Source organism: Condylura cristata, unplaced genomic scaffold (genome assembly GCF_000260355.1).
Source record: "Condylura cristata isolate star-nosed mole 26May11 unplaced genomic scaffold, ConCri1.0 scaffold00019, whole genome shotgun sequence".
Lineage (NCBI taxonomy): Eukaryota > Metazoa > Chordata > Mammalia > Eulipotyphla > Talpidae > Condylura > Condylura cristata.
The window spans coordinates 16,191,855-16,215,127 of record NW_004567120.1 but is presented as its reverse complement, the minus strand read 5'-3'; the positions used below and the strand labels follow the sequence as shown (position 1 = coordinate 16,215,127).

At 46.2% G+C, this 23,273-nt stretch overlaps 1 protein-coding gene across 2 annotated transcripts in view; it reads left to right on the top strand.

The window, feature by feature from the left end:
* The first annotated feature begins 816 nt into the window (after positions 1-816).
* TSC22D3 (TSC22 domain family, member 3) overlaps positions 817-23,273 on the top strand; it is a 65,699-nt gene continuing 43,242 nt past the window's right edge. The window contains exons 1-2 of one of the 2 annotated variants that reach the window (XM_012727205.1): positions 817-912; positions 1,523-1,939. In XM_012727205.1, coding sequence (XP_012582659.1) covers positions 821-912; positions 1,523-1,939 — 509 coding nt within the window. In that variant the 5' untranslated portion in view covers positions 817-820. Of the gene's footprint in view, positions 913-1,098; positions 1,256-1,522; positions 1,940-23,273 lie in introns of those variants that run through there. The other variant, XM_004685687.2, reaches the window with a different exon arrangement.

Below are 23,273 nucleotides of genomic sequence, written 5' to 3'. Positions count from 1 at the left end.
CCTTTCCCCCAGAACCAAGAAGCTCTTAAACCCCTCCCCCCCCTCCAGTGCCCAGGAACAATCAATCACATTCCTTAGAAGGGTAAGGTGGCAAGGGGGGGGGGCGCGTCAGAACACCTGGAGGGGGGCAAGCTTGGAAAATTGGGGAAATCAACGAAGTCAGGAAACTCGAATAAAGTTGAGGAGAAAGAGGGGCGGCGAAGTGAGGGAAACGAAAGGGAAATAAAATGAAGGAATGAAGGGGGAGAACAATGACGAAAAAAGGAGAGAGGGGGTGAGTGAAGAAATTTAGAAAAGGAGAAAAAGAAATGAGGAAAGAGATGTGGCTAAGAAAAAAAGGGAGAGGGCGAACTGGGTAAAGAAAAAATAAGAGAAAGAAGGCGAAGGGGCAAGGCAGCGGGGAGTCTACTAGGGAACTGGCATTCCCGGAAGCCAGGACGCCGATCGTCTAAGACGGGGCTCTGAGAACGTGTTGCGGGGGAAAGGGGAAGATCCGTGAAGTGAACAGGAAAGGGCCAAAAACTGAGGAGACTTTGAGAGTGTTTCTGTGAGTTTTGTTTCAAGATCTTCACTGGGTACTTCTGATGTGTGCCCGGCACTCTGGAACTTTCTACAGGGGCAACAGTTCTCGTAGCGCCCCCCAGAAAAACCGTGGCGGGCGGAGGTGTAAAGCTTTAAGAAGTCGCGCTCTCGAGGGGCGGCGTCTCTCCTGCAGGGGGACCCAACCGCGGCGGGACGAGGAAGATTTGGCCTCCCGCCGAGCTCGAGCCCAGGGTGGCGCGGCTGCCCGGGCCGTCTGCGTGGAGATTTTTAGGGGAGGATGCGCCGCGAGCCGCGAGAGAGCCGGAGCCCAGGCGCCGAGCGCGCGGAGGGAGTGCGAGCCGGACCCGGCTCCAGAGAGCGCGGGCAAGGGTGCGAGACGTGTGGGGGCAAGGGCGCTACGGGGGCGGGGAGGACGGGGGGGTTGGGGGCAGGACCGAGTCTGCTCTCGGGCCAGCAGCCGCCAGGGACGCGTCGCAGGAGCGTTCTCCGCCGGCCCCTCCAGGGTAATTTACATGCTGTCACAGCCCCGTGCTGACTCCGGGGCGTACGGCTCGCTCAGTCTCGGCTCCGGCCACCGCACGGCCGGCACAGCCCCGGGGAGCCCGAGAGCGGGAGCGCCCGCGAGCCGAGAGGGAGGGAGCGAAGGAGGGAGGGAGCGAGGGCGCGCCCGGCTCTCCTTCTGCCCCGCCGCCCGCCCTTCCTGCAGCCACAGGTCCGCCTCAGCCTCGCTCCCACTTAGGAAACTTGGGGCTGCGCTGGGCCGCCCGTGGCACCTCGGGGAGTGTGGGGGTGGGGGTGGGGGGCGGCCCCAAGCCTCTAGAGGAGGGGGAGGAGGAAGCGGAGGAAGTGAGCCCGAAGGATCCGCTCCGAGCTGTTTGTCCAGCTGTTTCTATTCGCACCCCGAGCAGCGCCGCCAGAAGGGGGCCGAGCCGAGGGTGGCTGGCTTTAGGCGCTAAATTTCCAACTCTTCTGCCCACAGCTTAGACACCCTGGAGTCCCCTCAGGCCGGCCCGGCTGGCGCGCACCTGCCAGCCGCCCCTGACCTCGCAGGCCAGGCGGCCCCTGAGCCTGAGAAGATGGCCCAGCCCAAGAGCGACTGCCGCTCACCTGTCGGCCTCGACTGCTGCAACTGCTGCCTGGACCTGGCCCACCGGAGCGGGCTCCAGAGCGACAGCAGCGGGGAGAACAACAACCCCCGCAGCCCGACCGTGAGCAACTTTCGGCAGCTGCAGGAAAAGCTGGTCTTCGAGAACCTCAACACCGACAAGCTCAACAGCATAATGCGGCAGGATTCGCTAGAGCCAGTGCTGCGGGACCCCTGCTACCTGATCAACGAAGGCATCTGCAATCGAAACATCGACCAGACCATGCTGTCCATCCTGCTCTTCTTCCACAGGTGAGTGACCGAGCACACGGGTAGGCACGCGACTGGCCCGCACTGTTTCTCCTGAATCCTCACGTCTGCCAAAAGGGGCGATCAGGAAGTTCACGGGGAGCAGTGGGGAGGTCGGCTCACAGGGTGCCAGGACCCGACCTGGAGGCTGCCTGGAGATTTATAGGGCCCGGAGAGGGCCTGTTTGGGGATATGTTCTTGCAGGGGCTTTCTTTGGGAGATTCTGGGGCCCGAGATGGTGGGCAGACTCCCCACTTTGTTTAGGTATAGCTAGCGGTCTGTCTCTCCCCAGCACCCCCCACCTCCAAATGCATACATCTCCACTGTGGAGATTCTGCTCCTGGGATCTGGGTTCTAACCATCTCAAAAGCCCATTTCTAAATAATTGCTAACTCTGGTTAAAAGTGCCAGGACTTTCAAATTTCTGAGCGGGCCCTGGCTGTCAGTGAAAGCAAGCAAAATGTCAAGACAAATTAAGTAGTTGCTGGTGTAGGGGAGCGCAGGGAAATAGAAAAGTTAGAGACCTTGAGAATTTTGGAGACTCTGAACTGGGAGGACACCCACCTTCTCCTGGATTTCAGCCTTTAATTTTGAATGATGGATAAAAGTAGCCCTGGAGAACATTCTAGGATGGGTTGGTGGCTGAATCCTTGTCATCGCAGGCGCTTGTTGAATGCAGGTCAGACTTTCTAGAAATCTTGCGGATGGGAAAGGGAGAGAACAGGGGAGAGACACAGTAAGAAGACCCAAGGTGGCTGCTGGCCTCCAGTCTCAGACTCTGGTAAGGACTAGTCTTGAGAGACATTTGAGGCAATTTAGAGACAGGGGAGGCAACTTCAGGAAACCCATCTGTGGGGTTGGTGTTCTTAGAGCCATTGGGACTAGAGTGTAAATGTGCTGGGGTGGATTTTATTCTTTCTCAACACGCAGGCAGGTTATGTAAGAGAAAGAAAACACCACAGTGGGAGCCTTGCGTTGTGGTTCAAGTTATGACTTTACTTCACTCTGTGAGCCTGAGCAGATGTCTAACCTCTCTGGTCTCTAAATTTCCTTCTAGTTCTGAGATTCTAGGTTGTAAGCAGACAAGGCAATAGAAAAGAATTGTGTGACCACAGGATATTTGAATAATTGGATGGCTTTTCTTTATTTTATTGGTTTGTAGTTGTTTATATCACTATCATTTTGCGAGGACTTTTCCCCTCCACATGTACACATGCCACACTGGTGCTCTGGTGGCAGATGAATGGATGACTTTTTGGTGAGGTGCAAATCAAGGAAGGCAGGAGCTACTGTCACTTTGTGCTCCATCCAGGTTTACTTCCCCTAATCCCAAGGCAAAACCCACCATCACACCTCTTCCTTTCAGCCCCAGACTTTCAGAAAGAGGACCAACCTGGCTGCAGACCTTGTTTGCGTTATTCTAATAAGTTGATTTTCTCAGGCATTTTCCAGTCATTGAAGTCCTTTCTCATCGATTATCTCACCTTAAGGATCAAATGGTTTCATTGTCTCAAAGAAACTAGACCACATATAAAACAGGTTCCGAGGGAATCCTCATTTCTAGTGACCGATTACTACAAGCGTGTTCAGTCAGACTCCAGACAGTGAGAGCCCAGCCAAGCTAAAGCCCTAACAGACTCCAAACAATCCCGCTGGTAGGCGAGCTGCGGCGGGGAGGGGTGGCAGCGACACCTGGAAAGAGTGGCCCTAGCGTTTGCACTCCCATCTGGAAGAGACACTGCCCCAGGTGACCTTGATAAAGTGTGAGAAGGGGCACTCCCTCAGTTCTGGTTCTTAGGTTTGGCCGAGAAAGAAGAGAGGTAAGGTATGAGGCTGAGGCTGCAATCAGAATGCTCCCTCATACCACACCTTGGGAGGCCCTTGCAAGTCTGAGTTTCCAGAGTGGAAAGACTTCCTGGGTCCATGGAAATGCTACAGAGTAGGGGTGAGGGGCGCAGAGGGCACTGGTCGGGTGTGGAGGGTGAATTACTGGAAAGAGGACCCAAGCACCCTGCTTCTTGGGCTCATAGCTACTCAGCATCCAAAATAGCTGAGCAGGGAGCCAGCAAGCTTTGTTAGGCTGGAGGGTGGCAGGATCCTGTGGTTCTTCTAGTTCCAGCAGGACAAAGCTTTCTCTCCTTTTCCTTGATAACTGGGACCTTCACGATCCGGGATTCTGAATTGGGTTTAGGTTTTACCCAGAATGACATGCTCATTAGTAAAGTAGGAGATGATTGTTGCTGGTCACGGGACTTCTCCCATGCCTGAGCTTGACAGCCTGCCCTGGAGTGGAAAGTTCCTCTTTCTTCCTTCATTTATGTGCAGGGTGTCCATCTTCATGACTCAGCCATCATTTTTACGACTGTTCCATTTAATGATTTAATATTTCAAATGCTACCCTTTATTTTGGAGTTAATTCCACCAAATCAAGATTTTATTTAGGTTCAAAGCATACATCAAAACACACTTTGACCTTACAGAAATAGTGATCACATCTTGTGAGGAATATTTTGATCAACATTTGTTTTACTAATTCAGATAAAATTCACCACCATATTAACCATTTTAAAGTCAGCAATTTAGTGGTCTTACTCTAATGGCAATGTTGTGCAGCCACTGTTACTAACTCTAGAACATTTTCATTACCTTCATATCCCTATTTTTAAATATAATTTATTTATATATATTTTACATCATTATTCATTTTTGTACAATGTTTGCTTTCAGCTGTAGTCACCATAGAATTCCCACCACCAATTTCACCTGTGTCAAATGCCATCATTTTCACCTCTGTTCACTTCATGATTTGATATTAAAATTCCTGCTTGGGTGTCTTTTTTCCCTACATTTTGTCTACGTTAAGGCTGTCTTTTGTCCTGGAGAAGCGACTCTTCTTGCCTTTCCTTCTGCAGCTCATTCCCCTCGTACCAGGGCTTCTGTATTCTTTGGTGGAAGGGTGGGCATTCTTCATTTCTGCCTGATTGTATGATTTGACCTGTCTCTGGCTCCCAGCTTACCTCTTAGTTTCTTTGGGGCACAAGAATATAAGCAATTTGAAGGCAGGGCTGTGTTTTACACTTGTTTAGGTTTTACTTGGCTTCTAGTTGGACAGCCAGTGGTCAACAAAGAATTTTAAACATCTACGTAATTGTTGGTATGGTTCCATGTAAAGATTTCACAATTTTGAAAATATAATAGTTTATTTTTACATCATTTTGTGCCCTTTTCCATCTCATTTGTGATTTCACAAATTTAACTTGGTTTTGAAAATTCCTTATTAAGGTCTAAATGTAATTGGGGGTGTTTAATCACGTAGAGTACTCTGAGAGCCTGGTAGAAGTCCTGGTGAGCAGTGCTGTGTAAGCAGAGGAACCAGTTACCACTGAGGGGCCTGCAGGTGCATCTCATTGGAATGTAAATGGTACCTCCAAACTTCATATGAGGGGGGGGGAGAAGTGTTTTAAACACTGTTCCTTCAAACTTGTGTTTGGTAACTAATAACTATAATAGATGAATAGCTAACATTCATTTTGAGTGTCTATAATATATCCTAAGTGTTATATCAGCACAAAGTCATTTCATGTTTACAACAACCCAATGAAGTGGGTTACCACACTTGTTCATTTTATAATGTAGGGAGTTGAAGTTTGGGAAAATTAAATTACTTGTCCCATGCCTCACAATGAACAGTAGAGCTAAAACTCTGCCTGAGATCAGTCAGACACTAAAGAATTGTGCATTAAGAAATAATTGCTAGGCAGAGGTCAATAACAGCCCAGAAACTAACCAGAGGGTGAAAATCCTTGTTCAGTAAGATGACCAACCATCCTGGGAACACAGGATTTTCAATACTCAAAACTGGAAGAGTACCCGGAAAACTATTATTAGGGAACTCCACCTTATGACTGCAATATGCTTCTGAAACTGGAACTCTTAGGTAGGAGATAGGGTATGCTGGACAGGCAGTTCAAATTTCCCATTTAAATGTAGCTTATGGGGAAAAAAAAAAACTTGCGAAGGTTAAATTTCAGGGGCCTGAGTACTCTCATCTTAAGATGTAGCAAGCTAGAATGGGGCTTTTGCCATATCTTGTTGTCTTTCAAAGTTACTTCTACGATTTTATTCAAAAACTTCTTAATCAGCCTGAGCACACCTGCCTAATATGGTCTGAGATACTTGAATCTGAACTCTAAAATCCCTAAGAGTCTACCTTTAAGCTCCTAACCTCGCAACCAGTGGATCCCACATTTAGATGCTCAGAAAATGATAATAACAAAGCTGTCTCATTGCTTTATGTGTGCTAATTCATCTCACCTTCCTTGTTGAGGTGATACATACCAGCCTGGGGGAGGATATCCACGTAGAGATCAGATTCCCAAGAAAATTTTACCTAAAAAATAACTTGCTTCTTTAGTGAGTCTGAAAACTTATGATTTTGTAAGTTTATATTCCTTGTGCTGATTTTTGAGGCGGTAATGTGTGGCTTGAGGAGGCAAGACTACTTTCTTGTCTGCCTGTGGCAGCTCCTAAATTCATGCTCTCCACTTCATTTTTCTGTTGATGAACCATCTCAAACTCTTCTTAAATAGTTCCAGTGGTATGTGGACCACACTGTGAGAAACCTTGAATTAGAGATTGCAACCCTTTGTCAATTATTTGCCATTTGATTTTGAGGATGGAATTGTTTGCTGGAGAAAACTTTTGGGTTTCAATGTGTTAAGCCTTTGTGATTTTTTTGCATTTGGTATCAAGCTTCCCTAGCCTAAGGTAATTTAAAATAGCTATTTCCTGAGTAACTAGTGATCTGATAAAGAATATGCACTCTTGGATTAAGACACATTCCCTGTTAAAAACACAAATTGCACTTGCAAACTTAACATTCATGGTTTGGATCCGTCATGAAATCCTGATATAGAAGAAAAAATTTTATTTATTTATTTATTTATTTATTTTGCTGAGGCTTAGACGTGCTTGTGTTCTCCAGTGAATGACTGTAGTGCTGTATGAACACTTACTGTATATGTGTGTGTTACATGTATTATATATATGTGTGTGTGCACCTATATATATATGCACACACAGAGAATTAAACTATGTAAAACATAAAATTTCCTATTTTAGCCATTTTAGAATGTGTCCAGCTCAGTCTTATTAGGATGTTCACAATGTACAATCCTCACTATAACCTATTCCCAGAACCTGGTGATCGTCCCAAACAGAAATGCTTGTACCTGTTAAACTGTAACTTCCCATTCTCTGCCCACCTGCGGGCCCCAGTCATCTGTATTCTACTTTGTGTCTGTTTGAATTTGCCTATTGAGATATTTTATGGAAGTAGAATCAAACAATATGTAGCTTTTTGTGTTTGGCTTACTTCACACACCACAATGTTTTCAAGATTGATCCATGATGTCACATGCAATAGTACCTCATTTCTTTGTGTGACTGAAGAATAGTCGGTTATGTGGATATACTTGTTTAGTCATTCTTCTGTCCATGGCAGTTGAGGTTTTTGCCCACCTGTGGGCTATTGTGAATAATGCTGCTAAGAACATGGGCATACAGGTATCTTTTGGAGTCCTTGCTTTTAATTCTTTGGAGCCTCCGGTTAGGAGTGGAATTGCCTGGCGCCTACTTTTCAACCCAATTTTGGGGTCCTCTCTTTATTATCCATCCATATGCATGTAGCAACAGTCATGAAATGAACAAATACCTGTTTGGAGGGGGAGACAGCCTCTCTCAGTGTCAACTGTTAGTGCTAGTGGTTGCAGTGGAAAGAAAACTAAGAAGCTTAACAAAGCAAGGAGAGTGGGAGTTTTGTGGAGGGACAGGATATGCTTTCATGAAGTTCAGAAAACTTAGTTTTAGTGCGTCTCTGTCATTAATGGTCAGTATCTTCAAAGAGTGGCGTTCATCTTGGGCTACTTTGTGTGGGTTTGTTTATCGGCCTTTTTTTGGGAAGACAGCTCAGTGGGTAGTGTCCTATGAGGGTGCCACTTGAGAAAGCCAAGTTTGGAGAAGGGAGGTAATGCACAGGTTAGGGTCCATAAAAAAAAAAAATGCTGTTGTGTTGGGCTCTGGGCAGCAGCAAATCTGGGTGAAAGGTTTTGGTCTTAAAAAAAGAGTGGTAGTGGCCCTCCCTGGTGGCGCGGCGGGTTAAAGCACAGCACTGAGAATCTAAAGCTGCTTCCGCATGAGTTCGATTCCCGCTTGCCCTGGAGGTGTCCACATAGTGTGGCAGACCTCTCCTGACCTGCCTGCTGCTCCCCATCAGCAGTGTACTTCATCAGTCTGCCTGTTCTGTTCCCCACTCTGTCTCTGGTGAAGCCTCTCACCGCCCCTGAGCCTCTGGCCTGTACCCCAGTTCTGTATGCACAAATAAATAAATCTTTAAAAAAAAAGAGTGGCAGAGAGCCCTCCCTGGTGGCGCAGCAGGCTGAAGCACAGCACTAAGAAGCTAAAGCCACTTCCACATGAGTTTGATCCCCACCTGCCCCAGAGGTGGCCCATGTGGCGCGGCAGACCTCTCCTGACCCGCCCGCTGCTCCCTTCTGCAGGGTACTTCGTCAGTCAGCCTGTTCTGCTCCCCACTCTGTTTCTGGTGAATCCTCTCACTGCCCCTGCACCTCTGGCCTGTACCCTAGTTCTGTATACATACATAAATAAATCTTAAAAAAGACAAAAAGGGTCACAAAACAGAGCATGGATTTTACCTATTCCTTGAGTTTGCCAGAAGTGGGTCCATGTGAATCTACACCTCAGAAAGTAACTCTTTCTAGGGTGACCTTATTTTCCCTCGCTGCTTGAAGAGAAAGTTAATATGCCTGCTTATATTTGTGCTTCCAGATAAACTAACAAGCTCTCAATTCCAGGTAGAGTGTTGGCATCTTTCCAGCACAGGTCCTGGAGGCCAGGGTGTCTGGGTAGAAGGAAATGGATGTGGTGTCTGGCTAAGGCTGCGAGGGTCTCCAGGTGCCCCCAGTGATGGAACCCAACAGATCACTGCCCCCTCCTTGTGGACTGGTTGTGAGGATCTGTCTGCTGTGGCTGCACCTGGCGGTGCCGTTGAACTTTGTTTGCTCATCATATTCTGCTCCTACCTGAACTTTCACCTCTTATGTAAGGCATCCCTCAAGATAACTACAAAGCCATAATCTGCCATGGCTGGCTGGGTTTACATAACAAATTACTTGGTATCATGTAATAGCCTCTTGAGACACACAGAAGCCAAATAGCTGAGTGGGACTGAAGCTTGGGCTGATTTGGTGGGGCACTCTGTGCTCAGTGTACTCAAGGGTGAGCATTCCATGACCACAGGCATTGAAAAGATGAAATTTCCCCTTTAGGTGAAACGAGCCATAATGGCTGAGACATGCTGTGCTGTCCCACTCAACGCCCACGATAATGGGACAAGGGTGAGGGCCTCACTGCGGGCCCATCACTTTGGCAGAGAGGACTCTCCATAGACGCCTGAGGGCTAATGGGAGCTCTGTGAAGGTCAGAAGGCTAGGTTCCATTCTCAAAACAGGTTTGATGAGGAATCAGGGCAGGAAAAATGGCTCCTGGAGGCCTCAGTCTTACCATGCTGAATCCAGTTTCGCTAAATAGTCATAGTGGGATCAAGACAAGCATCTGTGAAAGTAGAAAGCTGGCTAATCCAGGCAGGAGGGACTTTTACCCATTGGGAAGACATATCCACTGGTACATTTTAGCTAGAAATTCTAGCCCCAAAGAAGCTGTTGCACTTTTGGAAGAAGTGTAAGTATTCAGCGCGAGGCTTCCCAGGGTGTAGACAACTAGCCCAAGGGAAAGTAAGAGCTGGAAGGGGCTCCTCAGTCAGCAATGACCCTGCTGTCAGCATCCCTTCCCTGGAAGCCACTTTCCTCAAATAGGCCCAGCCTGAAATCGGGCCCCTTCCTGTGGATAAAACCCCACAGGGACCTTCCCCATCCTTCCTTGAAAAAGAATTTACTCATGAAATAGTCCTAGGCCTTCAAGCCACTTCCTCTTGTCTTCTTATCAGGGGAGATGGAGAGCAGCTGCTCACAGTTTAGGGGTCTGGTTGAGATTCCCACTCCAGCTATCTAGGCAGGTGATTGGCTCCAGCTATTCCCAAGGAGGAAAGGGGGATGAGAAATGAGAGAAGGAAAGTGGTTTAGGAACTCCCTACCTGGTTACCTGGTTTACTCCCTCTCCCATTCCTTTTTCTGTCTCTGTCTATCTGTCTGTCTGTCTCTCTTTCTCTCTCTCTCTCTCTCTCTGTCTCTCTCTCTCTCTCTCTCTCTCACACACACACACACAATCACACACACACACACACACACACACACACACACACACACCTCCCCTTTAGCCTTACTTCCAGACTAGACTGGGCCTAGGCCAGCCTGAGGGCCCTGACTCATATCTCCTGTAGTCCCCTTATGTAACACAGTCAGGTTACCAAGGCTTCAAGCTGCTGCTTGCTGAGTGGCAGGCTTCCCCCAGGCCAGGTATTCAGAAGCCTGCTGAGGGTCTAAAAGGAGAACTCATCATACTTTACTTGTAAAAGAAAACCTGCTCTTCCTAGTGTCAGGCCATTCTGCTCAGGGGCACATGCTAGGCTGCAAAAGTTATTCTGTCCTGAGTCCCCATACTCAGCAGCAAATGTAAGCAGGTAATAAGCTGCTGTGGGCTAAATGAATTTTGGGGATATTTGGGAGATGGGTAGAGGACTCCTGCTCTCACCTGATAGGACACTGCTAGAGACAACCTGACATCTGGAGGAGACCCCAAACACATTTCAGAAATATCTTTTTCTTTTATAGCTACTTATTAAGGTTCAGGGACTGTTCTGGAGTCCCTAGGCAGAAGGGTTTACCAGAAGGTGGAAGGGCTGTTTATAGGAAGAACCTTAAGGAGCAAAGTCCCAGCCCATTCCCCATGAAGTCTCAAAGTCCTCAAGCTGGCCTGAATTCACAGTGATTCTTGGTTCTCTTCCTAGTCTATTCACAAAGTCCTACTACTTCATTGGTGCACACAGTGAAGTTGGGGTTGCTGGCTTCTATGATATATTCTCTAATAAGCTTACTTGATGACCTACAGCTCAAAATGGCCTCATGGACTTGATACTCCAAGAGCTTGAGTTTGTGACTAAATCAGTAGACCCTCTTATCTTCCCTTATCTTTGCCTGTTCTGTCTCTGTGTGTTGCCAGCAGGTAAATGGCTTATAGGTGGAGGGTAGCTGGGGACATTGTACTCCAGTCTGAGAAAAAAAGGAAGAAAGTGCTATAGGTAGCCTCAAAGAGAATGGGAAGATCTGGGTGTGAGACCTCACCCACAGGCTTGAGAGCTCAGGACAAGACTTAGGAGCAGAGAAAAATTAATAAAATGTTTATAAGGGAAATGGGGAAAGGGAGAACAGGGAAAGATTAATTGGTCAATACAGTCTACCAGTAACACTGTTGAACTGAGATTGCAGGTCCAAGCTGAAAACACAAAAGCCAGAGTGTGCAAGCCCATAAGTGTTCAGTTTTATAGCAACCATGGCTGCTTAACTCCACCTTTAGTTTCCAGCAGCCCCCTGTCAGGAAGTCAAGCATCATGGCCAATTTACGGTATGATGGGAGTTGTAGTCTGAAATCTCTTTGGCATGGAGATGGGTTTGGAGTCTGTAAAACATCAGTGGGTGGAGTTCATTTAGGACATACTGTTCCTTCAACATTTTTCCCCTTTCATTTTTTGTTACCATTTCTATGGTGAGGAAGGTCAAATGTGTGGGTCAGCTGGGGTACATCCTCAGGAGGTATCATTTCTAGGATTTCAGGGTTTCAAAAGAAATAACAGGCTCCCGGGCATTGTTCATGGGTGGCCAGTGTGGCAAAGTCTTCCATTTCTGGAAAATAGTTGATCAGTCCAAGCCAAAAGGAAAAAACATCTGGAGGCATTAGTCAAACAAAATAGCAGTCAATATCAGAAAGAACATGAAAACTAAGAAAGTGAAAAAAAAAAAAAAGCAAGAAGTATCTTAAAACTGGTTCTACATGTTTAAAATCCGTTTTGCACCACCTTCACCCCAGTCCTCATAGTTCGGCAAAATGCTTTTGAAAAACAAAGCTATTTCCATTGCATTCCATTTTACCTGTTTTTGCATAAGCTCAGAATAACCAAGTAGCATTTAACTGACTGTTTGGAATTCAGCATAAGGGTTGAGAGTGAGTTCTCAGCATCTGGTTAGCACAGGCTCCAGGATCAAGACCATGGGCTTACCAGACTTCATCTAAGATGTCCTATTTTCAGGGTTCTCAGGGATTTTTCTCTGGGTTTTTTCCAGACTGTCAATGGAGAAAACCTTCCCCATTTTCACTGGAGGCCCCAAGGCTACAAGCAGTGTGGCAGGTTCTCCTCTTCTTGGTTAAGCTCAAATTCAGCATACAGAAGAACTTCAATCAAAGCCACATAGTGATACATATTTCCAATTCTCTAGTTTAAGGAGAGACAAATAAAATTCCTGAGTGAGATTATTCAAAGGTAGACACATTGCCATGAGTATAAAGAATATGTACAACTATTTTTCATAGTAGAATTGTGTAAGAGAGAGAGAAAATGCAGACACGAGTTAGTTCTGCATGTAAAAAGGCAGTTAAACATTGCTGCAGTTTCTGGTCAGCTAAAAGAAGAAAATACTTGAGTCAAAATAAAACAACAGCAAAAAGCATTATTTAAAACAAAAATTCATGCAAAATTGTGTTCAACTCCAGTAGTCCATTCAGTCCACTGTAGGAGATTTGCACTCTCAAGTTCCATCAGTTAGTATTAGTTGAGGTCTTTCTCCCATTAATTTCTCCAGAAACAATTTTTGTATATGCCATATATTGAAATAACCAAAATTAAAATCTGATAACAGAACAAAATAAATTTATTCAGCGTTATAACTTACATTATAAAAAACAATCAAAACTGACAAGCAATTTATATATCAGGCACTTAAATGTTTTATACACATTTTTAGAACATCAGTATTAATATTTTTGTATATGCCAAAGTTAAATTTTTCCTGAGTGACAATGCTCACCCAGTAAGTTTCAGTTTATCAGATAAATACTGAGTAAGTGCAGCGCATCTAATGTCTTTCCCACGAGGAAAGTGAGAAATTTTATGGAGTGTCTCAGGACTCTCCTGATGCTCCACAAAATTTCCTCTGATCAACCAAATAAAAGACAGCCAATATTTTTTCAATTTAAATTTCTGGAAAGTTTTGTCACAAGTATTAGAAAACAAACAAACCGGAAAACCATTTAATTTCTATGAAAACTGCAGCTAAGCTTAGCAGTTGATAGTCAACCATACCCTTTTATTTTGATCCCACCACTGGAGTCTTTCAACTTTCAAAAAACCTTACATTTACCCAATTCCCATTCTACCTGACATCAAAAGACTTTGTGTACCCAACATCAGTAACCCAGATAGAAGAGGGAAAAAGTTATAGTTAATACAAACTGATAGGCACATGTTTCAAAACAACCCATTAATTGCAGATTAGTTCCCATTAGCCAAAAAGCATCCCAGGCCATGATTTTTAGAACTCCTTGTGCCAGTTCCCATTATATTTCTAAGCGCAAAATGTCTGTAGACAACATCTATGTCAATTTCACATTTCCTGGTGGTCAAATCAAACAGAAAGGGGAAGACATACAGACATAAAGCATACAGATACAGACCATGCCCTTAGTTGTCATTTATTATCCCATGTGAAACAGCTTCTGCAACTGCAGTTTTCCTCATAGGCCCTGGGGGGGGGGGAACTCTCAAAAAATCAAAGTTGAAAAAAAAAAGTTAAAAAGCCAAAATCAAGACCAAGTTCTCTCTATGGAATCAAAATCAAATTACTAAAAACAATGGAGAATTGCCAGCAGAAGTCACATGTTTCCATATGCCATTCCCTATACCTTAGAGTTGAAAAGAAAAGAAAAAAAAAGTTTAGTTGTAGCAATTACTATGGGAGGCCCACAGCCTCATTGATCATCTCAGAGTTTCCCAGGAAGTTAATCCTAGGGTATCTTGAAGCTGTAGCTTAAAGAGGAAAAGGTAACATTTAAGTTTTTGTCTTTTTCTTGAACAAATATCTCAGGTTCTTCAGCAAATTCGCCAGACCAATGGGTTTTGGCCTTTGGGTCAACACTTCTGAGGCTTTCTTAATTCTGCCCAGGTTTTTATGACTGCAGATTTTAAAGTGTGAATGGTTAATAAAACCATATGGACGAGACCACTTCTCTGACAGCTGAGCTTGGGTATCTCCACTCTGCCAGGTCTGGAGTAAGACCCGATCGCCAGGTCGGAAGGGATGCAATGGTTCATCTGGAAGCATAGAGATCCTAGATGGTGAAAAGTTATGAGTTATTTCCCAAATCTCTTGAATATGTTTTACATATAGTTTGTTGCTGCAATCTTGTTCTATTTCTGGCGTGACATTTACAACTGAGGCCTGGAAGGGTCTCTCAAACACAATTTCAAAGAGGCTTAATTGTAGCCCACTTCGATGTGCCACTCTTATCCAAAGGATAAGACAATACCAGATCCCAGTGTACATGGGTTTCTTGGCATAATGTTGCCAAGGTCTTTGCAGAGTATGGTTTATCTTTTCAGGCTGTCGAGTTGATTGTGGTCTCCAAGCAGCATATAACTTCCATTTGACCTGAAGGCATTGCTTATTTTCTGAATAACTTCAGAGACAGTATTTGCAAGTCCATTATCACTCTGAATAGAGTTGGGTAGTCCAAAGTGAGAAATTATTTCCTTCAACAGCTGTTTAGCATCCTCTGAAGCTTTTTCTGTCTTGGTGGGGAGTGCTTCCACCCATCCAGCAATTTCCACAAAAAGTTAGTGGTTCTGGCCATGAGTAAAGTCTACTTGCCAGTCCTCAAAAGGGCACTTGCTCTGATACTGGACCCAAGTATCTTTAGGGTTCGAGTTAGTCTTGGGATCATTCTTGGCACATATCTGGCAACCTGGGGTGATTTGTTGAGCTATTTTGTGTAGATAAAGGCTCTTCAGATGTGGGCACACTAACTCTAGTAAGGCATCTCTCCATAGTGGGATCCTTCATGCAGATGTTTCAGTACTGGATATACCAGGGCCTCTGGGAGGACTGTCATACTGTGTGAGTTTATTCTACAAGTGGGGCAAAATTAGTAAATTTCCATTCACTATACCTTTCCTCATCTAGTCAGTAAATTCAGGAACATACTGAGATAAGTTTGTGAGAGACGTGAGTGTGCCCTGGAGAGCAGAGCAAGAGAAGCCCTAATCACAATGTCAGCTTCTCTGTTGCCCTTTGCAACTTCACATCTGTCCCTTTGGTGGCCGAAGTAGTCGATCACTACTGTGATTGAGGGTGAAGCTACTGCCTTCACGAAGGCCAGGATTTCTAGTGGGTGCTTAATGCCGTTATTGCTGGCTGTAAGACGTCTCCTCTCTTTCCAAATGGCCCCATGTGCATAGAGAATCATGAAGGCATACTTCAAATCAATAATACATTTGCCCTCTTACCTTTAAAGAGTTCCAGGACTTGGGTCAGGGCTATCAATTCAGCTTTCTGTGCTGAAGCACAGAAGGGCCTTGACTTCTGTGGTGTTCTGAAGTGTCACCACTGCAGATCCTGCACATCAGCAGCCTTGTTCCCTGAAACAGCTGCCATCTGTAAATAGCTCCCACTCTGGATCTGGCAGGGGCTGGTTAGTCAAGTCTGGTTGGTTGGCATACACTGTTTCAGTGGTTTCCAAACAGTTATCTTCAGGTCTTTCTACATTGCTTAGAAGCAATGTAGCTGGATTTAAGAAAGCCAGTAACTTGCAGCTTCACCTTAGGATTATCTAATAGGGCTACATGATATTTTCCCATGTGCCCCACAGTCAACTAGATTCCATCCTTCTTGTCTAACAATGTCAAAACCGATGTGGCACATACATAGTGATGGACTGTGTAAATTTACCTGCCGCATGCAGAAGGTCACAAGTGGCAGCCACAGCATGAATACATGGAGGCCATCCCTTAGTGGCTTGGTCCAGTTGTTTGGATAGATGTGCAGTGGCCTGCATTTTCAATGTTAACAACTAGATTAGCACTCCTAGGCCAACTCCCTGTCTTTCATGCACAGAGAGTCTGAATGGCTTTCTGGGACCTGGCAGTCCTAAGGCTGGTGCTGAGGTCAACCTTCCTTTTATTTTATCAAAGGCTCATTGACATTCCAGAATCCAAGACAAAGGTTCAGAGTCTGGGATTTTGAGAGCTTCATATAAGGGTTTGCTATTAATCCAAAATTAGGGATCCAAATTCTACAAAACCCAGCCATTCATTCCCAAAACCCCACGTTTAATTGCCTTGAATTGCCAGGGACTTTGAAGATTGAAATTACTTATTTTCTCTCAGTCATGAGGTTTCATTTGCCTGTTTTAATCTCAGACTCCAAGTATGTCATCTTTTGTTTGCATATCTGTGCCTTTTGAGGTGACATTTTACAAGCCACAATCCACAAGGTTATTCAAAACCAAAGTAGTATTCTCTAGACAAGATTCATAGTCTGGGCTGGCAATTAGTAACTCATCCACATATTGTAATAAGGTGCTTTATTTTAGTTAAATATTTCGGAGATCCCTAGCCAGTGTTTCTCCAAAAAAATAGTTGGGGGGGGGTTCTTAAGTGCCTGTGGAAGCACAGCATAGCAATATTGGAGTTTCCTTCCATTCCACTATGGTCCTTACATTTAAATGCAAAGAGAAACTGATCACAGGCATCTACTGGAGTATAGAAAAAGGCATCCTGCAAGTCTAGTACTGAGAACCAGCCAAGAACTCTAGGTATGGCTAAAATTAATAAGGTGTAAGGATTTGGCACAGTTGGATGTATGTTCTGCACAATTTCATTAATGGTTCTCAAATCCTGAATAAAGCAGTACTCATTTATTGTGGGATTTCTTTATTGGCAAAACTGGCATGTTGTATGGGGAACAGCAGGGCAAAATGAGTCCAGATTGAAGAAACATTTTCAATAATGGCTCAGTTCGCCTCAAGACCTCCTTCTTCAGAAGGTACTGCTTTCTTCTCAGGGTTCTGCTGCTCGCCACCACCTCTGTCTTTACAAGCTCTGCATTTTGGGTATGCCCTGCGGTTCCATCAGCCATGCCACTTACTCTTACAAAGATTTCCGCTGGTAATACTTGACTGTTAGGGGGAGCATCTTGAATGAGTAGCATCTGAAACTATAGAACATGTTCTGGGGGTACATGTAGGTGCAGCCTCAGATCTTGGGGCAAGAAAACAATCTGTGCAGTAAATTTACTTAAGAGGTCACGGTCAAGGAGAGGCAGAGCACACTCTTCCATGAATAAGAAGCTATGTAGAAGGTGTGTATTGTCCAACTGGCAACTTGAATATAAAACATATTTGAGAGAAGGAGAGACTAATTAACTGGTCATTATGTCCTACTGGCAACATTATCTGAGCCAAGACTCCATTGCAAGCTGAAAGCAGGAAAAGCCAGAGCGCACAAATGCACGTGTTAACTTTTATACCGAGCATGACTGCTTAACCCCCCCTTAGTTCTCAGCACCCCCTTAGTTCCCAGCATCTTGGCGGATTCATGGCATGATGGGAGTTGTAATCCCCAATCTTTGAGCTTTCTTTGGCATAGAGGTGGGGTTGGAGTTTATAAAGAATCAGTGAGTGGAGTTTATTCAGGGCATCCTATTCCTCCAGTAAACCAAGGAAGTAAAGTCCAAAAGGTGACATGGGAATTATCAGCAGCCATGTTTTGTATCCAAAGTTCAAACTCATGAATCTTCAGACAAGCTCAAGACCATGGGTCAGGGCAGTTGGGCATGCCAATCCCTCTGGTGCATTACCAGAATCCAGTAAAAATGGGGTGAGATAGGAGGTGAGGTATAGAATTTCCCTTTCTTGAGACCCCTTCCAGGCTTTCTGCTTTTTTCTTCTCTCTATTCCCCCTTTTGAGTTTAATATTCACTTGCAATCAAGAAAGAAAAAGTGTAAGAAAAAGCCCTGCTCAGTTTTAAGGCAACATAGTCCGCCTGCCCAGGTGCACAGACAAATGCATGATGGCAGCACTGCATTGGCCTTGTACTGAGTGACCGAGCACTTCCTTAATCAAGCTATCATTTATTGACTGAGGGATTGCTTTTTTTTACCCAGTACTCTCTATGGATTTATTGAATACCTACCCTGCTGAGTTGTAGAGGACTCAGGTGACCTGAGGCAACAGAGGCCAGGGTGTGGGGAGTGGGGCTGGAGCAGCCTTACCAAAATCTGGATGCAAAGTCATCCCTTGGAGTGACTGCAGGCCTGGGAGAGCCAGCCCAATCTTGAGAGGAAGGTGTCGAGCTTATTGCCCCTGGGTCCCCAGGCCCTGGGGCAGTGCCAAAGCAAACTAGAAAGCTGCTCTACCTCAGCAGCTTCCAGCAGGGCCTTCAAGAATGGGTTCGCTTTGGCAGGGTGGGAGCAAAGCGGTGCAGCTGGCCGGTTGGGAGGGGCTGGGGAAGGTGCTCAGTGGAGATCCTGAGCAGAAAGGGGCTGGCCCAGGTGGGAAGAGCAAGGAATAATTTCCATTCTTCTGGCTTGGAACCTAGTCACCGAGCTTTAGAACTAGAGAAGAATGCCCCAGTCTCATTGCCCCCACCCCTTGTGTATCTGTCCCAGCTACTCTTTCTTCTTCAGAGTACCTGGACTAGCTCTAAGTAGATGAAGGCCCTCATGGCATCTGGGAACAGGAATGCAGCTCTTCTTGAGGGAAGAAATTCCACTGGAACCAGAAGGCTTGAGTTGGGGAGTGCAGTCAAGGGCAGGCATCAGAGGACCCTGGGATGGGTGGTGGGGTGCCTTCACATCTGTGCACCTCTGGCCTGGGTTTCTATAGCAGTTCTTCTGAGATGGGAAATAGAACCAGGGCCACAGCCGGGCACTGCCATGAAAATATACATATGTTCCACTGTCCCTAGTTTCTCTGGAAAAAAGTTGCCAGCACCCTGCAGGATGTCATGTGTGGTCTTGTTTGGACCTTGATCAGACCTTTCTTTCTCAGATGCCCGGGAAATGAAGGCCTTGAGGCAGGGCTGAGGAAGGAGGGGATCCTCAAGCTGACAGGAAAGGAGGGGGAGCTAGAAGGAGGGAGGAGGAGAGTGGAGCCAGCTCAGGAAACCTGGGGAAAGGGAGTGTCGCTTAGGGTCTGCACTCCTCTCTGGGTTTCTGGGGCCCTCTGTCCCAACTGGTGTTCTGGGTGCCCACGTCCATATTTAAAATCCTCCACTAGTGTGGTGGAGAATTCACATGTAAGTTCATGAAAAGATTTTGTCAACAGCAGCTATTTCTTGCATACTTTTCCTGTTAGGTGCTGGGAAGACAGTGGGAAGTGCACAAAAGGAAGGCATGGTCACCACCATCATGGAACAGTTGGTGGGGTGGGGGAGACAGACAGTAACCAAATAGTCACATTAATGAATGTACAATCACAAACTCACTGAGTGCCAGGAGGGAATAAGCTTCTATACAGGAGTATAGTAAAGGATCAGACAACACTCCCGAGGAAGTGATATTTCAGTTAAAGAAATGAATCTCAAATGCTGAAATTTTTAGTCATTAGATCCAGGCCAAAGGGGACATTTTAGACAGAAAACTTTCTCAGGAACCCCTGAAGTTGTTTCATACATGTAGTTGTTCACACCCTAGGAAATATACAGGCCTGAGTGGCCAGCTGGTCCAAAAGGGGAGAGCTGACATTTTGACAAGAGAAAGAGATGAGGAGATGAGTTTGAAACCCAGGGGGCAACTAGTGCTTAATGTCATCCTTTGCTAAAAATAGTTCATGACAGTATGGAAATGTGTACTGGCTGGCCCTGGGGACCGGTGATAAAGTGGGTATAGCCTGTGGGGAGGAAAATTGTTTGTTTGTTTGTTTGTTTTTGTAAATTACTTGCTGTAAAGAAGAAAGAAAGGGAGGTCATCTGAGTTTTCTTTTCCCCTTTGTGGGCCTCCTTCTGAGTTATGAGCTCTTGTCATTGTGCATCTGGAGGAGTGAAAGGGTAGGAGAGGCATTGGGGCACAGAGTTTTAGGCCTCACCCCCTTCTAGAACCCTAGCAGGGCTACATTTTCTGGGTTGCATATGTTAGATATCTGTCTAGGCTGAGAAAGAACTTGAAAGCTGAAGGAAAGGGTGAAGATTGATCCAGAGACTCCAAGGAGGTGTATTTGAAAGGGATGCTCTCTGCACCAGCCACCCACCTGCGCGCGCTCACACTCACTCACACACACACACACACACACACACGTAAAGTAGGTGACAGCTGAAAGCTGAGTGTGATTCAAGGGAATCTTGTGAACCTCAAGATAAGGCTAAGGTCTACAAGACTTGTTTAGCCAACAAGAGGTAAACCTGGAACTAGAAAGAGTCATGGGGCCAGAATAAAGGAAGCAAGATAATAGATCTAAGAGAGATTTAAGGGTGGGGTGAAGGGTGGTAGAGAAGGAGAAGAGAGTCATCTGCAAATATAAGAAAAGTCACGACTTGGAGATGGTGACTAGCTGTTTCCAGACCACACTAGGAACACAAGAGGAAACAGGCCTAGACTGTAGCATGAGGAATTGAGATTAGATAGCAGAAAGGACTTCCTGACTACCAGCATCCAGAGAAGCTAGATGAAATTACCAGAGGATGTTATATGTAATTTATAAATATGGGGAAGATGATGACAGCAGTAAAAAACTGGATAAAAGTGTGAGAAGGCTGGTTATAAGGACCACGGACATAAGGGGATAGACAGGTGGGAGTCAGAAGCAGGTGCTTATCATGAAAAGGAAAGCATGCGTGTGAGAGATGTGTTTTCATGAAAATACTTTCATAATAAAATATCTGAAATTTCCATTGGTGGTCAGTCATCCAACTAGCATATTCTCTCCTTGGCCTGGGATGGCTTGGGGGAATGGACTAAGGAGCTGTCCCTTCCCGCACCATTCAGGCTTCTCATTCCTTGACCAACATAGGATAATTGGGTACCCGTTCTCCAGCCTAACAATTAGTGGGATCAGCCCTGCACAGTGAGACTGCCCATACCTCATAGTGGGCAGGAGGAGATTTTCTCCTCCTCTCGGGAATGAAGAGGAGACGCAGGGCATAGAGTGACAACCAAGAAGCCAGGCAGAGGATCCCTGTGGCAGGGCACTTCCGATTGGTGGTGAAGACAGACATCAAATAATAATTACACAAATATCTCTATCATTACAATTGATCATAATGAAGGGAAGATGTAGGAAGTCGCAAGAAAACGGGCTGGGAGTGGGGGAGCTTCACCCAGCACTAGCATATCCACAGGAGGAAAAGTCACCCTGTGAAAACCACAGGCACTGCATGTGTCCCTCTGTGAAGGACTGTGCCCCAAATCAGTAGCCAGGAAAGACAGATTGAACCCAGTCACTGCTGATGCCCTAAGATGTGGATTTTTAAGTCCCCTGGCACCCTAATGCCCTCAGATAGGAGTAAACCCCCAGAAAATGTTCTCATTGTCAAGATTGCACAGTCTTGATTTAAACCCAGTGATCCTCTAATTATGATCTCTGATTATGGCTTATCAGCTGAAATTCAGGATCAGAATGGCTTTCAAGAGCTTGTCACCTGCCAAGAACAGGACAAAGGTCGATGAAAAGTATTAAGAACCATGCATGAGTACTAAATTGACCCCTCTGAAATGACCATGTCTCCAATATACAGTGTCTGCAGCCTCCTTTTCAAACGTGGAAACCTTTGCTGGAATACTCTAGTATTAGTCACAGGTATGCCCGCCCAGGACTATTGAGCGGGAGTCCTGTCTTGGAGAGTCAGGCTCCTAGAAAGGCAAGGCCCCATTCTGCCTTCCATCTCTCTCTCTCTAGTGGGTAGCTGAGATGGGCTTCTCTGCCCTCACAGGGCCCGAGAGGGAAGCCAAGGAGGTACACTGAAAGACATTAGCTACCTTGTGCTCATTAAACTTGGCATCTGACAGACTACCGCTGACAGACTCTGACACTGACATGTGACAGCTTCTCTGGATCTCAGTTTCTCCACCTAGAAAGTGGTGGCAGTGTGGTTGGGAAGGTTAAGTGGGAAGACTGTGTCCTAATCAGTAAAGGGAATCCTTCGTTCTTACTGGGCAAGTCAGATGGGGAGCCAGAAGAAAACTTCTGACTCCCTTGTACTTCTTTCACCAAACTCCTCACAGACCAAGCCAGCTGCTACCTGCAACTCTGCCTAGCAAACCCTGGCAAGGCTTTTGTTCTGTCTTAGGGAACCTTCTTCATTCACACTGTAGTGTGAATGACTGAGGAGCTTTTGGCTTTTTCCTCCTGCTGTGAGGCAAGCTTTGAAATTTTTATCAGAGAGAAAAACCCACAGAAGCCTGGAAGGCACCCCACTGGCATGGCTAGCGGGTGGGGAGGGATTTCAGAGAGCAGTGGAAGTGGGGACAGCCTCTTCAGCACCCTGAGTTTCTCCCACCCCTGGGTTGGCTGCATCTGAGACCGAGATGTGGAGGCTCAGAACTGGTCGGGCTTTTGTAGCTGTTCCACCTCCTGTTACCTATGAGGAAACTGAGGCCCAGAGTGAGGCAGGAAGCTGCCCCAAACCGAACAGCCAATTAATGGCCAGCTGGAAAGAGAAACCATGTCTCCTGATTCTCTGACCCAATGGTCTGCCGACTTCTGGTCTCTAGACGGCAGTGCACATCCCATCCCAGTAGGTACACAACATCTCCACGCCAGGAGACCAGCTTTGGGTCCACCTGATGCCAAAAACGGTGTTTTCTTATTTGATTTTATTTAATGGAATTGACCAGTGGTTTGGGTGTTATGCAGCCCCAGCCCTGGAATCCTGCTTCTCCTCGGGCTGGGGCTGCATGCCACAGCCACAGTCATGCGAGGGGGACAGAAAGGCCTGCTGTTCGGATTGGAAAAGAAATCAGTTGCTGAAACATTGGTCTTTTTGAAAGTTCCAACCACAGGGGCTGGCTGGCAGAGCCGCCGTCTGGGCTCCCCCGGAGGATCCGGCCCTCCCCTGCAGTCTGGGAGTTAGTTTAGGAAACCGGCCCGGCCTCGGCAGAAGATCCGGAGGGCAGCACTCTCCCCAGGAGCTCCAGCCTTCCCTCAGAGCCTGGGAGCCCCCAAGGCACTCAGGGCCGGGAACTTCCTCCCGCCTCCACAGCTGAGCCAGCCCAGGCTGGCCCCGAGGCTCCCTGAGCACTTTTTCTTCTGAGCCTGGGAAAGAGTTTCCAGCTGCTCCCGCCCTAGCCCGGCAGCTACAGAAAGGAGGGGGGGGAGAGAGAG